Genomic DNA, 19575 nt, shown 5'->3' with positions numbered 1-19575 from the left:
CACTCTCACGCAAAGCTGACCCCGAGAAAAGTGAGGTTAAGGAACTGAACAGGTTAGGGGATGACCTTTACCTTTAGTATGTCTTTTGGGAAGAAATGACAGTTGCCTGTTCTCTTGAGTTAGTAACACTTGCTTCTTAAAGCAGGTGAAGCAGCAGGCGACCGTTTGGTTGTTAGGGAGTGAGAGGGAACTCTTTCCTCGGGGTAAGCTTTTCTAGGAGGGTGTTTCCCATCTCCTCTCCTTCGCTGCCTTTCCTTCTATCACATCACATTTTTCCAACACTTCCCCAAATTGAGAAGACTGCAAGTTCACCGACATAAGCATAGTTAACATTGTCTAAAACTTACTGGACTGTGTGTAAAATGTTACAAAACTATCACATTTACACATGTACTTGCCAACAAAAGTTATCCTGGTGTATTTTTTAAGTAATTTTGAATTTCAGATTTACAGTATGTCAAAAAATTTAAGGCAATCTAATAATTTTACATTAATTTGCATTAAGAAATCCTGAAAAAAACTGAGTACTCTGATTTCATAAAAATTATTTGCATTCATCAATCTAACCAACTGACTAAATGAACACCATCAAACCAGTTTATTCAGTGGCATTACATACATATGGAGTTCACCCCAAAAAACTCCTGCTGCATGCACGAAAATACAGTTTTGATATTTCACACTCAACATAACTAGGTAATCAAAATGTACATAAGGCTATAACCATCAAACATGTTTAACTCTTATAAAATGCAGCGAGAAAAAAAAATATAACCTTACAGTTCACACTGTTTAGATTCTCTGATTTTTTTAAATGCATCTGAAGGAATGGTTTGCATACAAATAAACTCTAATCACAATGTCAATGTCAGATATTACAAATACGTGAATCATCATATCATATATCATATCAACAAAGATCTGCATATACACATACAATGAAGTACCAAACTCCTCAGTCAAATCCAATTTACAAAAATACATGAAAGCAATGACACAGATTGTAGGTTTAAAGATTTGTAATAACTGAATTTATTAAGTGTATAGAGGTGATTAATGCTCTGTACATGAAAGACTACAAATAATGTAGCAGTAAACCATATTAAAAAACACTAGTATCAGCAAATGGATAATGCCATGGCAAACATAAATGAAGTGCTTGGATAAATATAAAGAAATGTTTGAGTACAGACTGTCTAAGAAACATATCCTTTCTTCAAGTCTGCTTAGTTTATACTTTCAAAAGTATGAAAACATCTTGGTTATCAAGTTAGCTGATTACTAAGAATTTTTTATGCCTAGAATATAGAATTTCTGATCATGATTTTATGCTAAAGTGTAGATATCATTTGATGAACAGAATAATGTCATGTAAAATAAGAAGAAAAAGCAAAAACAAAAAAAAAAACCAAAAACGATGCTCTCTGTTTGCCTCCCCACAAATAATGTTATTGCTTCAGATGCTATTTTGCTTTTGAAAATATGCACACCCTCACACACTCACACACACAGACTCTGTCTCTATAAGAAAAGAAAAATAGCCCATACATTTATACATACATGGTATACACCTTAGCAGAAGCTTATGGCAGCTTTAGACCAAGTCCATGTAGTACATTGTGGACTGGTTTTCTATTTAGTGGTGGTGCAAATAAAACTATGTCAAGCATACATAAGTACTTTTGTGCCAAAATTTTATCAATGTTTAGTCTCACTACTGCTAGTAGCAATGATATAATGGCACAAAGAAAAGACTGGCTACAACAGACTGAATTATTGCTCTTAACAATGACTTAGCTCAGAAATCATGAGTTCAAACAGTCTAAAATCACCCATACAAGACCAGCATCAAGAATGTTTAAATATGCAAATATTTTGAGAAGGCACCCAACTCAGTCTATAGAGAAAAGTAATGCCTGCAATATGGCAGTTTATGCTGGGTGATAAGCAAACTGCATAGTGCAAAGGACAGGGAACTAGGCCAGCATGTACTGAAGGAGTAGGGTTGGGGAGGAAGGGAGTTCGCAGGTATGTATGAACTTTAACATTTTCTAGTATTTCTTTAGGTGGGAAATAAAAGCAACACCATAGCTCTTCTTGAAATCGTATATCCCACCGATTATGCTTTAACTTGTATGTTCTCATGGCTTGATGCTTAATGTTCTTCCAGTGAAATGTAATGGTGCAGTGGAGATTTTAAAAGACCATTTGAACAGATTTTTCAACAAAATCACCTCTAGCCGGTGGCAGAATCTCAAAGTAATGCTAATGGCTTCTCTTATCCAAAACTGTTAGATCTTATCACACAGTTAATATGTTATCTAGTTATCTAGCAGCCAATTTGTAATGAATTTATCATGTTAAAAACAAATATTGAGCAGAAAGTATGCTTTACAGCTTTGGCCACAATGTAACAGCATCAACTGATCAAGACACCGTTCAAGACCTTGACAACTTTTCCCTATTTTCACCATATCGTAAAGACCACATTACTATTTCATAATGATAAATCCATGCTATTAATACAAAATCTGACATTTACCTTTACTTATTTACAAATAAATCACTTGATCAAAAGCAAATGTTTGCTAGGAAAAGTCTCATACTCAATACCGTTAGCTGCACTATTTCATATTACACAGTGGAATGTATGTATCCAAGCATTTCTATATTGCACATTGCAGAATACACAATTGTTTTCATAAAATATGACTGTTTTGATTATAAATAATAGTGCTGCAGTTCCCAGCAGACACCATTTTTGAACAGTAGATTTGTAGTGAAATAATTAAAGCAATTGAAATATCGGGTAGCTGTGGCAATGTCTGTAGTGAAAGCTATGAATCTGACGTTTTAAGGTAGAGAAGCTGATTTTACTAACTGTTGGATCCCTGCTGTAAAACAACTATATAATAAGCCACGCAAAAACCAAAGCTTTATGTATAGTCTCTCTTGCAAACATATATCTCCGTGGTTTGCCAGGTGTGTATTATTTTTAACACTAGCCACCGGGCACAAATAGATTTTTCTTTCTTTTTGCTATTTCTTTCATTCATATTTTTTCTACAACATTCTATTTAATTCTGCATCACGGATGAGATGTAAGGCTATATTTTATTTTATTCATTTCATAAGTTTTCAGTTTTTGCAAATATAGCTGGACAAACACTAAGGCTAGGTCCACCAAAGATAATCTCAGGGTAACATTTAACCCCATACTTGATGACATTACATTTCATGATATCTATTTTCCTTGTCTTTTGATGTTGATTGATAATGATAGCATGGCTTAGTTGTGACAATCATTTGGCTCCTATCAAAATCTTAACTTTTAAAATGATCATAACTTATTTACAAATATGAACACTGTGAGTAAATGCACCTTCAATTTACAAAAAAAGGATATGCCTGAGAATATACATGAAATTTACACCCCAAAATTTACGTCCATCTATTCCTGTCAAGAAATGTCACCATTTGAAACAGTATTCTAAGTCCTTTTAGTTTGATGGTCATCAACTAAAACTGCTTCAAATGTACCCGTCTTAACAGTGAAATAGTAATAGAATGTATTACTGCAATTAACCTACCATTGCATAGTAAACATGAGTACCAACCATCACTTGCCAAGGACTGATGAGTGTCAGTGTACAAAATGTTCTAGCAGGCTCCGAATTTCCATGTGATCTTATTACATATCACGTCTAACCATAATTAAAATATTTTCTCTCTGAATGGAAAACACTGGAAGCACTTTATAAAACTTCAACTGTATTCAAAATAATGTTAGTCATTAGAGAACCTTTTCCAAGAAATAATTACTTCTTTATCTCAACACAGTTATTCATATTTCAAAGAGATTTAAAAGCAATTAAGAGTCCCTTTTCCCATTTTGTGAACAATTGAAAGGAACCATTTCTTTTTATCGAAGAAAACACAAATGCCAGCTGTTTGGTTTCTCAACTTCCCCCACTTCACTATGTACATTCAAAAACACCCTCTAAAAAATCTGAACATCAGACACAAACCACATAATCAAAGATCATTTACGTGTATCTAGAAAAAACCCTTTCTGAGGTTAATTAAAAATGTATTTGCTTAATAGATCTAGATCACCAATTTCTCTTTATTGAGCCAGGGCCATCAAAAGACCAAGTCATGTAATCAAAGTATAAAATGTAAGAGACCAGCTCATATGACTAAAGAAAAGAAAACATGCGTCATGACTACTAAGTGTGTCTTTGCACAAATAAAAATATACCACCAATTGGTATGTCAATGTTTCATTTTCTTTACATCTGAGAGAAAGCAGAATGGTGAAAACATTACTGACATCATGCAGCGTTGGATATAATGAAGGGTGCAAGGACTGCCAAGAAAGCTTAGGTGGTCTAGTCAGGGTACAATATGAAAGAATAACATCTGCAAGAAAATAACTTGAACAAGAAAGAACCTAAAATGGGTCGGCATATGAAGAAAGTTTGTAAAAAAACTTGCTGCTATAGCTACAGCTCTGCTGATATGATTATGTTAAAACTGTGATAGCTACAGCTTGTCTGATCTATGTACAACTTCAGAACCTTAACACCACACAGCTAATACAAGTGCCACATTGTGTGTAGGCTTTATAAAAGCAAAAATATAAATAAATCCTAAGTGTAAAAAGACATTCATGTGTATTTAAATTGTAAAAGAAAAATTTTGTGTAAAAGAATATTGCTATAAGGGAATGATTGTTTTTAAATGTCAGAGATCACAAGCAAATTTTATCACATTACAGATAAATAGTTTCAAACAAACCCAAGCTCCCTGTCCATCCTACATACACACAAGGACTCTCTTACTTCCTTTTCTCTTTCACCCCACCCTCCCACAAAATGACAAAATGGCAATGTGAAAAATCTAAATTTTTTTTAGTTACAATGACTTCAATCATGTTCCAAAAGTGAAAAATGCAAACAACAAAAACGTTTTTCTAAAATCTCTTACTGATTTTCATTAAAAAGATTGAATATACAGGAGGTGAGATTAAATGTCTTTGTTATTCTGGTGAAATTATTTCTGTCATTTATTATTAATACATGTATAGTTATTAAAAGGTTTTCTTTAAGAACATCCAAGGGTATTAGATTTTCTTGATGATTTTTGTTTCTGCGATGTCTTGAATCAGCATGACAAGAAAAGTTCATTACAGGAAACTCATTGTGAACTTTATAAAGGTATCTGTTAAATCTATTATTATGTTTTGAGGAGATAATAGTGATGAGATATTTTTATACTGAATAAGTGTTTACAATTTTAAAGAAATGCTGAAAACACTTAAATTTGTAAACACAAAGATAGAAGGGAAAATAAACACTGCAGTCAGCTATCATAAATAATAAAGGATGATCTACTGATTATCATTTATACATAAATACTTCTAAGGTTAGCAGAGTATGTTCATACCACTGCACATTCTAATGTCTTATATAATGATATAAAATTACAAAACACTTTTTTTAAATGTAAAAACATGACTAAAAATTGATAACATCTATACAAATTCTGTGATGCATGAGACACGTTTAAATATGAAAATCCTCTTTGAAAGAATATTGGAATATAAATGGGCTTCATGTTTAAGAACATGTCTAAAAGCATTAAAGAAATGTCCTAGAAATGTCATCACCTGCCTTGTCGAGTCTTACTAGGAGGTAACACAAGTTTCTCAAACAGTTCCAAGATTAAAAAAAAAAACCCAAAAAACAACAGCTCTTGATTGGGGACTCAAAACATATATCACTCAATAATTTACATACAGTTGCTGTCTGAAAGGCACATGAAAACACGGGTTCTAATGGGTGACAGGAAAGATTCTCTAGTGAGCCAGCCACATCCTCATTGTTACTGAGTGGTTTAAATACTGATTACCAATCAAAACAAACTGCAATTCCTTAGGTTACAGAAAATATCACTCGTTAAAAGTCACAAAAATACAAATTATTAACAATAAAAAAGTACAGTAGGTACCACATCAAGGACATCCTCCAAAATGCACAAAATAATAGATCCTTAGAGGGGATCATTAAAAGCATAATGTCTTATAGGTGAAACCCTGGTCACAGAAAAAAGATGGTTTAAGAGGACTGGGAATTTGCCAGCATGTCAAAAAGTAGTAGTCTCTAGAAAGATCACAGGAAAGCGAAATCAATTTAAAGTACTCAACAACTGACAAGTGAGATTAATGGAAAAACATATTACACAGATCAACAACAATGAACAATACTTCATTTTCACTCTTTAATAATTGTGGCAGAGTGGTTTGTGATAAATAAATGTAGCATATATCTCACGTGGAGGTCATAGAGATTCTGAATGACAGTTCTCATGCAGTTACAAAAAGTTTTGCTGATATCGTGACTGAACACAGATGCTCACATAGCACAGACTGCTCTTCTGGAATCCACCAAGAGAGGTCCATTTACATGGGGTAAAAGAAATTCTTTTAAAATGCATAGCAAAGTAGGGGCCAATATACCATAGGCACAGACCACTTGTTTTATACCTTGTGTTTCATCAACAATAAATATTACATCTAAACATTATATTGCTGCAAGATGATGTATCTTAATTCATGGAGAATTCATAATTTAACTCCCCAACCCAAATGTAAGAATGAAGCCACAGGAAAAAAAACTGAAAAAAACATACTTGTGACTTGGCAAGATCTTGCACTGAAATGCTACAAATGACCGCAACTATATGGCATCTTTGGTCGACAATCAGTTTCATTGTCATGGATAATCAGTGAATTGTCATGCCGTCAGCCAGACAATTTTAATGTCTAGTCTCATCTGTAACCCAATTCAGTCCCTTCTGTTGCTCGCAGCATGTTCTGGAACAATGAGTCTGGGTTTTCCATTAAAGTAGACGGACGATCATATTCAGCAACCTTAGAAAAAAAGAGATATTGCTTTTATATTAGTAATAGTAGAGAATGAATGCCACTGTCAAATACCCTAGCCCATACTATTTTCTCTCCGTTAAATAAACATACCTCAAAATTACTTGAAAAAATTTGCTTAAAAAAGAATTTAAACTCATTATGCAAAATAAGAAAATATTTTATCAGTTCCAATTTCTTTATGATTGGGGTACTGATACAAATGTTTGCTTTAAAGTATACAGCACATCTGTGCACTCAGCTAACCCCTCAGCTATCTACTTCCACTTCTCAAAGGGAGTAAGGGGGATGAGATGGGCACTGCCCTCACAAACATTTTATCCTCAGCATGTCAAACCAAACAACTTAAAGGTTACCTTTACTGGATATAATTGCTAAGGATATGTGCAGCTGACTATTCAGGTTGGGTATGACTTTAAAGGTTCTTGCACACAATGCCATTCCCTGTATGTGATACACAGACTGCAAAATAACTGGTGACTTAATCAAATGAAGTTCAAGAAAGATTTATCGTGAAAGCTTGACTAATGAAAAGCAGGCTTCAGCTTTCAGGCAGCAAACAGCCCTACCTTGCCATCTGCAATGACCAGGATCTTGTCACATGAAAGGACAGTGTTGAGGCGGTGTGCAATGATCAGCATGGTGCAGTCCCCAAATGCCTCTTTTAGAGTTGCTTGCACCAGGGCATCTGTCTCTGTGTCAATCGCTGCAGTTGCTTCATCAAGCATTAAAATCTAAAGTAAAAAGTTACAACACCAATGTGAGACATGACCTGTGTTCCCTCAAAATAACTTCTATATTTTTGCCAAAGTGCAACACAAGAGTCTTTCTCTGAAAACATAAACAACAGTAAATTCCTTGTATTGACTATATGATGGAGTTGGTAATAAAACACTACAGATGGCTTAAAAAATAGAATACGGACTAGCTTTAAATTAATTACCTTGCTGTGTCGCAAGAGAGCCCTTGCCATGCAAAGCAGCTGTCTCTCTCCTACAGAAAAATTTTCTCCATTTTCAAGTACTGGAGACTCCAATTGCTGGTCGAGGCATGCAATCTGAAAATTTCCACAGGAACTTTATATCACCTTATATCATGTCATATTTTCTCAGTCTTTGTTGTTTTTATTAATATTTCATGTATGTTTTTACTTGATTATTTTTTCCAATGTGTACTTCATGGTGTTTTGCCACTCAATATATCATGTAATGTATAACAGGGGCAACCTTCAGCATGGAATTTGGGTACAGTGAAAAGCCTCAAAGTGACAAGCAGATCAGCACAAAGGAAACCGGCCCTAACCCCAAAAATAAATGCTCAAACATTAAAAGTGAAAACAAAAAGGACTTATTGCTGCTGAAGTTAGCTCACCATTTCCTTCATATGGCACTTCTCCAGGCATGACCAAAGCTCCTCATCCGTGTGCTGCTGAAAGGGGTCAAGGTTATATCGGATGGTTCCCACAAATAGCACTGGATCCTGTGGAATGATGGAGAGTTTGGAGCGAAGATCCTCTAGACCTATGGTACTGATGTCGATGTCATCGATTGTAATTTTGCCCCCTGACATCTCCACCAGACGAAACAAGACCACCCCTAGTGATGATTTTCCTGACACCAAAAACAGTGGAGGTATTCAATGACTTAAACAAATGACTCAGTTCTCAAGTCAAATGTGTGATTTACCATATTTTCACCACAACCATCATCATTAACTGGTGAAAAACATATTGTGCATTCTAGAATTAAATACATGAGCCACAAAGTCAAAACTTGTGTGTCAAATGTTTGTTCAATTGTTTTCAACATAATAAGTTATTGAAATTGATGTTAAAAATATGAATGAATTTGGAGCCTGCTTGAACATGTGTTCTCCATGCATATTTTCTGAATGTTTAAGGCATTGCAACTATAGTAAAAAGTACTCTGGACAAAGTTTTCCAACATTTGAAAGAAAAAAAAAAAGACAATTTTCTTTCTAGTTGGTGACCAAGTGTAGTTAGATTACACAGCTATGCTTGCACACCAGAATTACTTCCTGAAGCAACTACTCTTTTCACATATTACCTAAATTCTTTCTGTCACTACAAAAAAAAAAAATTAAAATAAAATGTTGGAGAAATTAAAACATACACTTTTATGCAGCTAATAACAATACTTTTAAATAAATTAAACAAGAAATGATTAACCACTAAATTGATGTCAAGAAAACAAATTTGAATTTTACCTGCTCCAGATCTGCCAACAATGCCAATTTTTTCTTGTGGTTTGATTTTGAAGGTCAATCCTTTCAAACAAAGAGGAAGATTGTCTCTGTACCGCATCTGAACATTCTTAAACTTCACACCCCCATATCTGGGCCAATCCATCGGAGGTCTCTTGTCAAAAATGATTGGTGGTGCTTCAGGCTTAATAGTCTGCAGAAAAAATAGTCAGTGACATTATTGAGACTAAACTGTGCATTTAGTGCTTTAGTGACAGTTTGAGGATTCCTGTGATAGGCGCTTTTAGAATGAAATTAAAGTGTGAGCCTACATGCCTATGAACCAAACAGGCAAGTAAAGATAGACATGCACTAAATTTTAAAATAAAACCTCATGCCATCCATATTATCAGTTTGTTCAAGGCTGAGTATGATCAAGGAAATAAAGTTAAATAAAACACATGAAGTCACAGCACGGGTGAGAGGTAATAAGATTAGTTACCTTTGAGTAATCAAGTATCCGCTGCACAGACGTAAAGCGAGCCTCACTTTCAATAGCCATGCGGACGGTGAATTGAAAAAGTCCAGTCATCTGCAGCAAACAAAAATAAAATTGCTTTAACAATGTACTTCTTGGACCAGCCATCCCGAGAGGTAAATAATCTTTGCTTGGTTGGTTGAGTTTTATCCTCTGCATATTGTTTGGATACCTTTGAAACTTTTCTCTACTTGGCTCAACTCACCTGCCATTCCTAAAGATTTCTGGGTTTTAATTTTGCCGTTATTTTATAGTCTCAAAAATAAAACATCTTTAACTGAATCTTGACATCAGATACAAAATAAATTTCATAGTAAATCTCAAGTACATTTTTATGCATTTGAATGCACTTGTTTCTTCCTTAGACCAGTATATAGTTGTTAAGAAGTTTAATAATAAGTAAAAGTCAAAGTATTGATCAGCCTCACAAGAAAATGACATTTTAAAAGTAGTTTCTGTGTATATAGTGCACACAGATAACAGCTGCAAAGTAAATAATCTGATAATCTACATTCAGTCATGGATCTATGACCGACCTGGAGGGCTGAAGATAGAGCCAGTCCAGCCATGGCTGGGGTAATAGTCTTGTAAGTAAGAACAATGATGAGAGCTGTAATACTGGTAACCATGGCACTAATAATGTCCAGGCGCAGGGCCAACCAACGATTAGAGATGAAGAAGAGAACAAAAGGTACACTGTTGGCATTTAAGAGCTTGCAAAACCTGAAGAAAAAGATTTCAAAAATTTCTTATGGGATTTCTCAAGGATTCCTAAAATTCTGATGAATCCTGTTTGGTTTATATTTTCTTATGATCTGTACTTTTCATTTTTGGACCAGACAGAAAAATAAGAGTGGTTGCTATTCTTGCAAGATAGTAAGTCCTACTAAAAATGTATAAAGTCTGAGCTTGATAAATATAACATATACTATATTGTGGGTATTATTATAAATATAAAATACATTATATATATATATTATTAAAGAGGACTTGTACAGTGCATTTCCCAGTGGGAACCGAGTTCAATGCATTTCGCAAATGAGTACACCACAAATGAGTACACCCCAAAAGGAATAAAATGGAAATTAGGATACAATGGTCTTGTGGACTGAACTGACTTGTCTTGCTTTTTACAATTCAAGATACCCAACTTAACAGCTGTCTTAGCAGACTACCAGCAGCCTAGTTATGTATGGTATGTGGTTTATGTTAGTCTACATTTTTACAAGCAAAGAAGTCAAGAGAAACCGATTTACTTTTTCAAAAAATCATCTGTCTTCCTGTAGGCATATATAGTAGATATGCCCTGCACTGTTGCTGTGACATGACTGAGAAGAGGTGATCGTAGGACCATGTCCAGCCTCTTCAAGTCACGCATGTTGCGGGAAAAAATTTTGTAGATGATGACAAAAATGACAAGAAGTGGCAGGAGAGCAATTAAAAAATATGGTGCAACGTAACTGATGAGTGCCAGAGAGAAAAAGACGTGCATGATGTTGGAAATAAAGGTTTCCGAATTCATTGGAAGCCGGACATCCACTGAAGAAGAAGGAAAACAAAAAGATTGTTAATGGTGAGAAGTAACATTATGACAATTATTAAGCTAATTGTAAGCTTATGTTTGCACAAACAGTTGTCATAGAAAAAGGGCTGACTAATGCTTGCAAAAGAGAGGACAAAGCTTATAAAATTTACATTTAAAAGCTGTTCAGTGTATGTATGCATATATAAAGATATACACACTGGCAAACATTTAGATGAGTACTGACGAAAGAGAATTTCATTATTAACTACCAAAAGACCCAACTATTAGGAGTATATGGGCCCTGCCATAATCACACTCGTTGACCAACAAAAATTTCTGCAGCAATTTTAGGCCATGGCATGCAGTAAGGCCAAAATAGGGCCAACCAAATGCTGAACAGCAAAATTGGTGAACCAGTTACTGAGAAGAATGCACTGAATGGAAGTGTTAGAGAATCATCTGACAAAGGTTATATTGGCCAATGCCACATTCTAATGGAAGGCATAGCCAGCAACAATCACCCATACCTTATGCCATCCTTAATGATGAGACTTAATGCTGAACTCTTTTTTAAAGAACCTTACATAGTGATCAATGGCAGATAAACCTGGCAACAGATAAAACCACTGACCAAGGGAGTAATTGTTTTGGTTAAAACGCAGTTGTAGCGCCCCTAAGCTCTTAACACTTGAGTCATCTGGTAGAGTTGATTAAAAAACTGCCTGATAATATTTTGTCTCTAGAGCACATAAGATAGTTTTTAACTGTAAAGTGTGGAAAAACAGAAAATAGTTTGTTCACCTTCATCAATGTCAGATGAAAATCTATTAATGATTCTGCCCAGTGGTGTCATGTCAAAGAAGGACATGGGGCATCGCAAGATTTTTTCAAAGACTTCATCGTGAAGACGACTGGACGCTCTCAAAGTGGCCTGGAAGCAAAAGATTTTATTAAATAACAATAAGGGTGTATATATATATATCTATAAGCAAAAAAAAGGATAAATAGCAGTGATGATCGAGTATCTTAGATAATTTTTTTTACAGCTTATTTGTCCCCACAAAAACTAGAACTTTGCACTTAGTGCAAATACCTATTACATCATTTGGATTTGAAGTCCACATATATGTAACATAAAATTTAGGCCATTATCTTGAAGATAAAAATGATATGATATAATATGACCATCAACTGATCAAAACTTCAAAGTAACCCACACCCAGAACAAAAAATGTTGAGTTAGTCAACACAAAGTTTGCAAAACTCAGTGGGATCTTTAAAATTCACTGGGGTAAACTTGAAGTCAACATAGGCAGTAACAAATAGCGCATAACAAATGCAAGAACAACAAAAGACCAGAACTCACTGACCTTCATGAAGATATAGGCTCGGACAAGAAGCAAAACGACCATTACAACAATAATCATGCCATACAACAGAGTGAACATGGACTTCTCAGGATGGTCTGCAATACTTTGGCTTACAAATGTCTGGTTGTCAACAGTAATGGAAGTGTTCTGCAAATCAGGAAAACGAAACTGGCTGCAACTTTTCATAGTCAAAACTAAAACATTTTGCAGTGATGTCCAAGTATCTGAGAGTCTGAATGAACATGTGTGTGTGTACTTGTGTAGGTGGTCTATAAGTGGTGTGAGTGCATATATAAGTGTGAGTGTGCATGTATTCCTGTGTATATGGATGTTAATACATGTGTCAATGCATGCAAATTTGTTTATGTGACAGTGGCGTGCATGTGTTTATTGACCCACATACCCCACTTCCTTGATTCAGCCAATGTGTGAGAAACAGGTTAGCAGCATTTTGGGAAGCAACAGTCAGGAAAAAGGCAAGAAGAACTACAAAGGCAACACAGTAGCCACCAGAAGCTTTTATGTAGCTTAGAATCACAGCTTTATCCACAGCACCCTTCATTGGTTCTTCTGTTATGGTCAGTTTCCCATCATCTTCCTTTTTCTCTGTGTATAAAATAAAATAAATCATCTTGCAATAAAAACTTCAAATGATACAGGGACAAGACAATGGCATAACAGTTCGGTCGAACTTAGCAAAGTTGTAATTGACATATTGTAAGAAGTAAAGGGATAATATGATTTTACTAAAATTAAAACAGCTAAAATCAAGAGAGACACAACCTATGAAATACCATGCTTCCACGAAAACAATTTTTTTCAAAAACAGGAAAATAAGAAGAGTAAAAGTCACAGATATTTTACGTAATTACAAAGTAATGTTTTTTAATAATAATACAGCACATTTATACAGCATTTTTCCTCAGTACCAAAGCCAGGCTTATGGTGCTTTACATACAATATACTTTATGAGCAAATGCACACCATTTTAGGGTAGGCAACAAATGTAGCTTAACACACTATACCATCACACACCCACATGCTACACAGCATGCAGCATGTGCGTGCGCACACACACACAAAGTGGAGGAAGCTGTAGTACCAGGAGAAAACTAAGATAGTCAGCTCTGTAAGTAAGTCACATTCAAAGAGAGGTACTGCAGAGATGGGATTCAAACCCATAACACCAGATTCTCACTGTCCTGAAAGGCACTGCCAACCACCCAAACAAGATGATCTTTATTTTAAATCAATTACAATTACCAATAGTAAAATATCTGATTAACCTGAACAGTGTGCAGTCCACCGCTGAAAATATATTTAATAGGGCTAACACACACACACACACAGATGTGCATGAACAGACATAAAAAAGGACTATACTTTTCACCTGCAGAAGTAATTTCTGATGTTTTGCTGGCAGCCGAACTGATGCTGAAAGCTCGTTCTAGCAGAACATGAGCCTGTACACCAGATTGGCAGCTTCCAGAGGATGAAACTATTCGCTCCAACCTTCCTGATGCAATGCTGATTGTCGAAAATATTTGGTCTATCCCAGGAGACCGTGGACAGGAAACTGTCTCAACTTTTTCTGTCAGCAAATTGATTTACAGATGTTAAAAAAAAGTTTCTATGGAAACTAATACAAGTTTTTGTTCTAAATAATCTTCCTCATAAGCATATTATTTTGGAAAACACAACCAGTTTACGTGTTCATAACAGGCAAATTTTTATCTTTCAGACACTATTTCTAAAAATATTTGCCCGAACTAGTCCTTTCCATGAACATATGAACGTGATATTCTTCACAATCTTTCATGCTTCCTCACCATCAGTTACACCCTCTTTGGTGACATGGCTCCCTTGCTCTGAATAATAGATCTGCATCAGCCCAGCATACTCTCCATTCTGGGCCATAAGTTCTGAATGGTTTCCTTGCTCCAAGATGCGACCATCTTTGAGGAACAGTATACTGTCACACTGATTTAAATACTGAAACAACCATTTTGAACTCCTTTTAAAACTAAGCAAGGAGACTTTGAGGCCAAAAATATCAAGGATTTCTTCTCTTACTTATCGTTGTTTTTGCACAGCATAATAAATTTTCTAATGCAACCATTTGCTGTAAAAATGCAAATTGCTGACTATGAAGTCTTAATGTGCTAACCCTAACCCTAACCCTAACCCTGACGTTCATATGCATGGAAAATGAGTTAAATCTCTTTATTCTTACCTGTAACTGATGAGTGACGAAGAGGACAGTTTTACCCTTCAAAGCTTTCATTATACATTGTGAAAAAATGTGTCGGCCAACATGAATGTCCACTGCTGACAATGGGTCATCTAAAAGATACACATCACTGTCACTGTACACGGCTCGAGCCAAACTGATCCGTTGTTTTTGTCCTCCACTAAGGTTGATGCCCCTCTCTCCAATCTTTAGATAGTTGAACAAAACAACAGTTTATACACAATCTCTTTGCTGTAAAATTTTAGAGCATAGGAAAACCAAACTTATATTGAAAGTTATTTAAACAACAGTTAATGTTAATGTTACCAGGCAACATCACTTTCACCAGATCAACATACTAGGTCAATATTACCACGACCAGGTCAACATTACTGTCACAAAGATGAAATGGCAACATTTATTATGCAATAGAAGGAGATGAACCAGCCAGCAATTGATCAATACATGTATACAGCAGCAGACAAAGATGCTCTTTTAAAATGTACTATTTGTACTTTTTAAAATATGATTTATGCAAAATGTTGCAATAGAGCACAAACAGCTGATTACAAGAATTTTATTTTTACAACATACTTTACCCTCTACGGGAGTCATTATTCTTTTTTTCTACCTTGTGTGTGTATAATTCATATATTACATGGAAATAAAGTCTCCACATGGTTCATTGACTGAAAGCAGAGTGGTTGATCTCGCTACTTTACCCCCTCTCCTTAAGTTACAACCAGATTTTAGTGTATTTTTAGAAAGTATTAATAGGGAGGTTTTACTGCCAAAATATGGAAAATTTTATGAGTGAACAACTCTGGCACAACATTCTCAGCAACTGCATGTTTTTAGAGCTTTTTACATGTAAAGAATGTCATTCAACTGATGTTGATGTCATATGCATAGATTTATGGGTTCAATGTTCTTCAAATCAACTGGACATGATTTCAGAGAGGTCTAGCTTTGCTTTTTTCACACCATAGGGAATATTGATATCTATAAAGAAAGTCTCTTGCCAACTCTTGTAACATAGTTCCAGCAGAAAATGAGAAATGAATGTTGAATGAAATGAAATTGAAAAAATACTGCTGTGGCTAAAAAGTCATACTTGCAGTTCACAAATTGCAATTTTGTATTATTTCAGATTTTTCCATATTACATATAAAAGCAATTGTACTGAATCTCTGTAATATAAATATGTATAACTTCTGCTAAAGGTCAGTAGCAAGCATGATCAACAAAAGTGCAGTCTCTTTCAAACTGTACTGAATTTCTGGTACTTTATTTTTGCAGTCATAATACAGGTAAAAGTTGGCCAGAAGCAGTATATTTTAAAATGCACTTAATATTTTGTTTCAACGTGCAACTTCTGCAAAAATGGTTGTAATAGGGCACAATCTTCGGCCATAAATCATGTTGAAGAGGTATTTGTAATAGAGATAATATTTATGAAAGCAAAATACATCCATGAAAATGTTTTGGGTCATACTTAAGATGGCGTACAGTAGGGAAAGTCTCAATAAGGAGGTTTTATTGTACTCACTTCTGTTAAATCTCCAGAAACAAAAGTTTCAAAGTCTTGTTTCAAGGCACATGCTTCAACTATACTGTTATATCTAGGAAAAAACCAGAAAAACAAACAATTAACTGACTTTAAGAGATGATGCATGACTTGAAAGTTTAAAAAAAAATCTATACCTTCATGATGTTCAGACCGGAGAGACAGTGCTGTATTCTGGCAGAGAGGACAACCAACACCATGAGGGAGTAGCCATCATCCTGAGGAAAGGAACAGATAAGTGCCTAATAGAGTGGAAGCCGATCAACAGCAGACTGATTACAGCCAGAGTGAGAGGGAGCATGGCAACATGACCTTGATCCAGTGCTACGCACCAACCAACGATGGCGATGATGAGGCGAAGGACACCTTTACGATCAATTGCAAGCAGAAGTAAGTGCAGCACCCCGTCATGACCTTGATTGTGATGGGCGACATGAATGCCAAGTTGGGAACGACAACACCATGTAGAGAGAACTATGGGCAGACATGGTTGTGGCTGCATGAACGAGAACGGAGAGAGGCTAGTGGAGCTATGCACTATGTACAACCTGGTGATTGTATTCCCTCACCGTAACGTCCATAAGCTAACATGGTGCTCACCCAATGGTAGGGACAGTAACCAGATCGACCACCTAATGATCAACGGCTCCTGGAGACGTTCCCTGCTTGACTCAGGGTGAGAAGAGGAGGAGATGTTCAGTGACCATCACCTTGTTGTAGCAAACATAAAAATGAAACTGCGAAGTACAGGACGCAAGTTAGCAGCACACAGACGCTTTGATGTGGAAAGATTGCAGGACCCCAAGCTGAAAAATGCCTTCACTCTTCAAGTGAAAAACAGATTCAGCACTGCAGACATGACAGACATTTGCGAGGCAGACGCAGAAAGCATAAACCAGAGATGGGACCTTGTGAGAACAGTTACCAGAAAAGCAGCGAGACTAGTCTTGGACTGAGAGGAACTAAGAAGAAGGAATGGATAACACCAGAGACGTGAAGGCGATAGAGGAAAGACGAGACCTTAAAATGGCTAGCACCAGATCTGAAAGACTGCAAGACATTCAAACTACAGTACAGAGAGATGAACCGGACAGTGAAGCGCTCGGCGAGATCAGACAAGCGTGCACTTGAACAATCTAGCAAGTGAGGCCGAAGAAGCAGCAAGAAAAGGAGAACAAGAAAGCTGTACAAGATCACCAACGATTAGCGGCAAATTTCACAGCAGCCAGTCAAGGACAAGGGAGAAGCTGCTAACGACAGAGAGAGAACAAGAAGCACGCTGGGCCGAACACTTCAGAGAGATCCTGAACAGACCACCACCTTCCGAAGAAGCCGACATACAAGAAGCCATGAGACCTAGACGTTAACATCGCCCCCAGAGAAGCAGGAAATCATCACAGCAATTAAGTCCTTGAAGAACAAAAGGCACCTGGTCAGGACAATCTGAATGCTGAATTATTCAAGGCGGACCCAGAACTGGCAGCCAATATCCTGCAACCCCTATTACCGCAATATGGAAGGGAAGCAAGTCCCAGATGACTGACCAGAGGAGTGATCGTCAAAATCCCAAAGAAAGGATCCTTAGCGACTGCAACAACTGGCGAGGAATAACTCTCCTGTCCATCCCGAGCAAGATCATGACAAAGATCATCATCCAAAGAATCTCAGAGGCAGTGGACACACAACTTAGAGAAGAACAGGCTGTTTTCGTAGAAGAAAAGGATGCACCGACCAGATATTCGCACTACGCAACATCATTGAACATGCACAGAGTGGCAGGCAGCTCTTATTAACTTCGTAGATTTCAGAAGGCTTTTGACAGCATCCATAGAGAGAGCCTTTGGCGCATCCTGAGAGCATACGGAATACCAATGGAAATTGTACTCCTGATCAAAAGCTTCTATGCGAACTTTTCATGCTGTGTTGGAAACAGTGACATCTACTTTGAGGTCGGGACCGGAGTGAGACAGGCTGCGTGATGTCTTCCCTGCTCTTTAACCTTGTCATTGACTGGGTAACGCGCCATACAACGAAGATGAACCAAGGGGCATACGATGACACTCTCCACGAACTTAGAAGACCTAGACTTTGCCGACGACCTGGCCCTGCTGTCACACACCCACCGGCACATGCAAGAGAAGACGACTCGCCTGCACACTTTTGCACAGCAGGTCGGTCTGCACATCAGCCGGACAAAACAGAAGTGATGACCCTGAACACCACCAATCCAACACCGATCAGCATAGAGGGAGAAGACCTGCCGATGGTTGAAAGCTTCACCTACTTGAGCGTGGTAACGCAAGATAGGAGCAGGCCGTGACATCCAGAGCAGACTGAGCAAAGGCAGGGGCATCTTTTGTAGCCTACGCAACATCTGGAAGTCGACACAGTACAGCATCAATACCAAGCTGAGACTTACCAGTCTGGTCATGTCCACTCTACTGTATGGCTCGGAGTGCTGGCGAATGACTGACAGCGACCTCAACAAACTGTCAGTCTTCCACACCAAAAGCTGCGAAGAATCCTGGGCATCTTCTGGCCAAGGACAATCTCCAACGAAGAACTACTTGCCCAGTGCGGCAGGAGAGTATGGCCACCATCCTGTTGAAGAAGCGATGGCGCTGGATGGTCACGTCCTCCGAGGCGGAGCAACTCCATCATAAAAACTGCCTTACACTGACGCCAGAAGGAAAACGCAAGCGAGTCGCCCAAGATCACCTGGCGCCGAACTGTGGAGGCAGACATGAAGACCCAAAACCTCAGCTGTACTGTGGGGAGTCTAGCCCAGACAGGCAAAAGTGGAGGACCTTTGTCACTGCCCTACATGCCGACCGGCATAACGGGAACTAACTAACTAACTAACTAACTTCATGATGTTCACATTATCTTATAAATATAAATTGTCCATGTATTATTGCTTGAAAAAAATCCTGGCTAAGGAAATGCCTAGAAGAAGAAGGAATTAAAACATAAGATATGCCTGCCTACCTTTCCTCATTGTATGGGAAGCCAAACAGTATGTTTTCTCTAGCTGTGTCATTTATAATCCAGGGCTGCTGTGAAACATAAGCAATGCTCCCTGAACAGCAACAGAACCTGAAATTTGTTCCATCTGCACAAAGACATATGAGCTACTCAGAAAGAACCGTAGCAGCAGAAAAAGTATCCTTGCCTACTGTTTGAAATACAATGTAAAT

The 19575-nt window shown here is 37.0% G+C and overlaps 1 protein-coding gene across 1 annotated transcript in view; it reads right to left on the bottom strand.

Annotated features, from left to right (window-relative positions):
- Nucleotides 1-580: 580 nt before the first annotated feature.
- Nucleotides 581-19575, bottom strand: part of LOC112555106 (multidrug resistance-associated protein 5-like) — a 39563-nt gene continuing 20568 nt past the window's right edge. The window contains 17 exon segments of the mRNA XM_025223316.1: nt 581-6934; nt 7516-7680; nt 7890-8003; nt 8318-8556; nt 9173-9362; nt 9651-9740; nt 10223-10409; nt 10943-11225; nt 12013-12142; nt 12582-12728; nt 12985-13187; nt 13972-14172; nt 14411-14573; nt 14815-15018; nt 16361-16433; nt 19367-19460; nt 19463-19490. Coding sequence (XP_025079101.1) covers nt 6833-6934; nt 7516-7680; nt 7890-8003; nt 8318-8556; nt 9173-9362; nt 9651-9740; nt 10223-10409; nt 10943-11225; nt 12013-12142; nt 12582-12728; nt 12985-13187; nt 13972-14172; nt 14411-14573; nt 14815-15018; nt 16361-16433; nt 19367-19460; nt 19463-19490 — 2613 coding nt within the window. The 3' untranslated portion in view covers nt 581-6832.

The sequence above is a fragment of the Pomacea canaliculata genome, linkage group LG14 (genome assembly GCF_003073045.1).
Source record: "Pomacea canaliculata isolate SZHN2017 linkage group LG14, ASM307304v1, whole genome shotgun sequence".
Lineage (NCBI taxonomy): Eukaryota > Metazoa > Mollusca > Gastropoda > Architaenioglossa > Ampullariidae > Pomacea > Pomacea canaliculata.
Note: the sequence above shows the minus strand (reverse complement) of the source record. Positions and strands in the feature narration are given on the sequence as shown.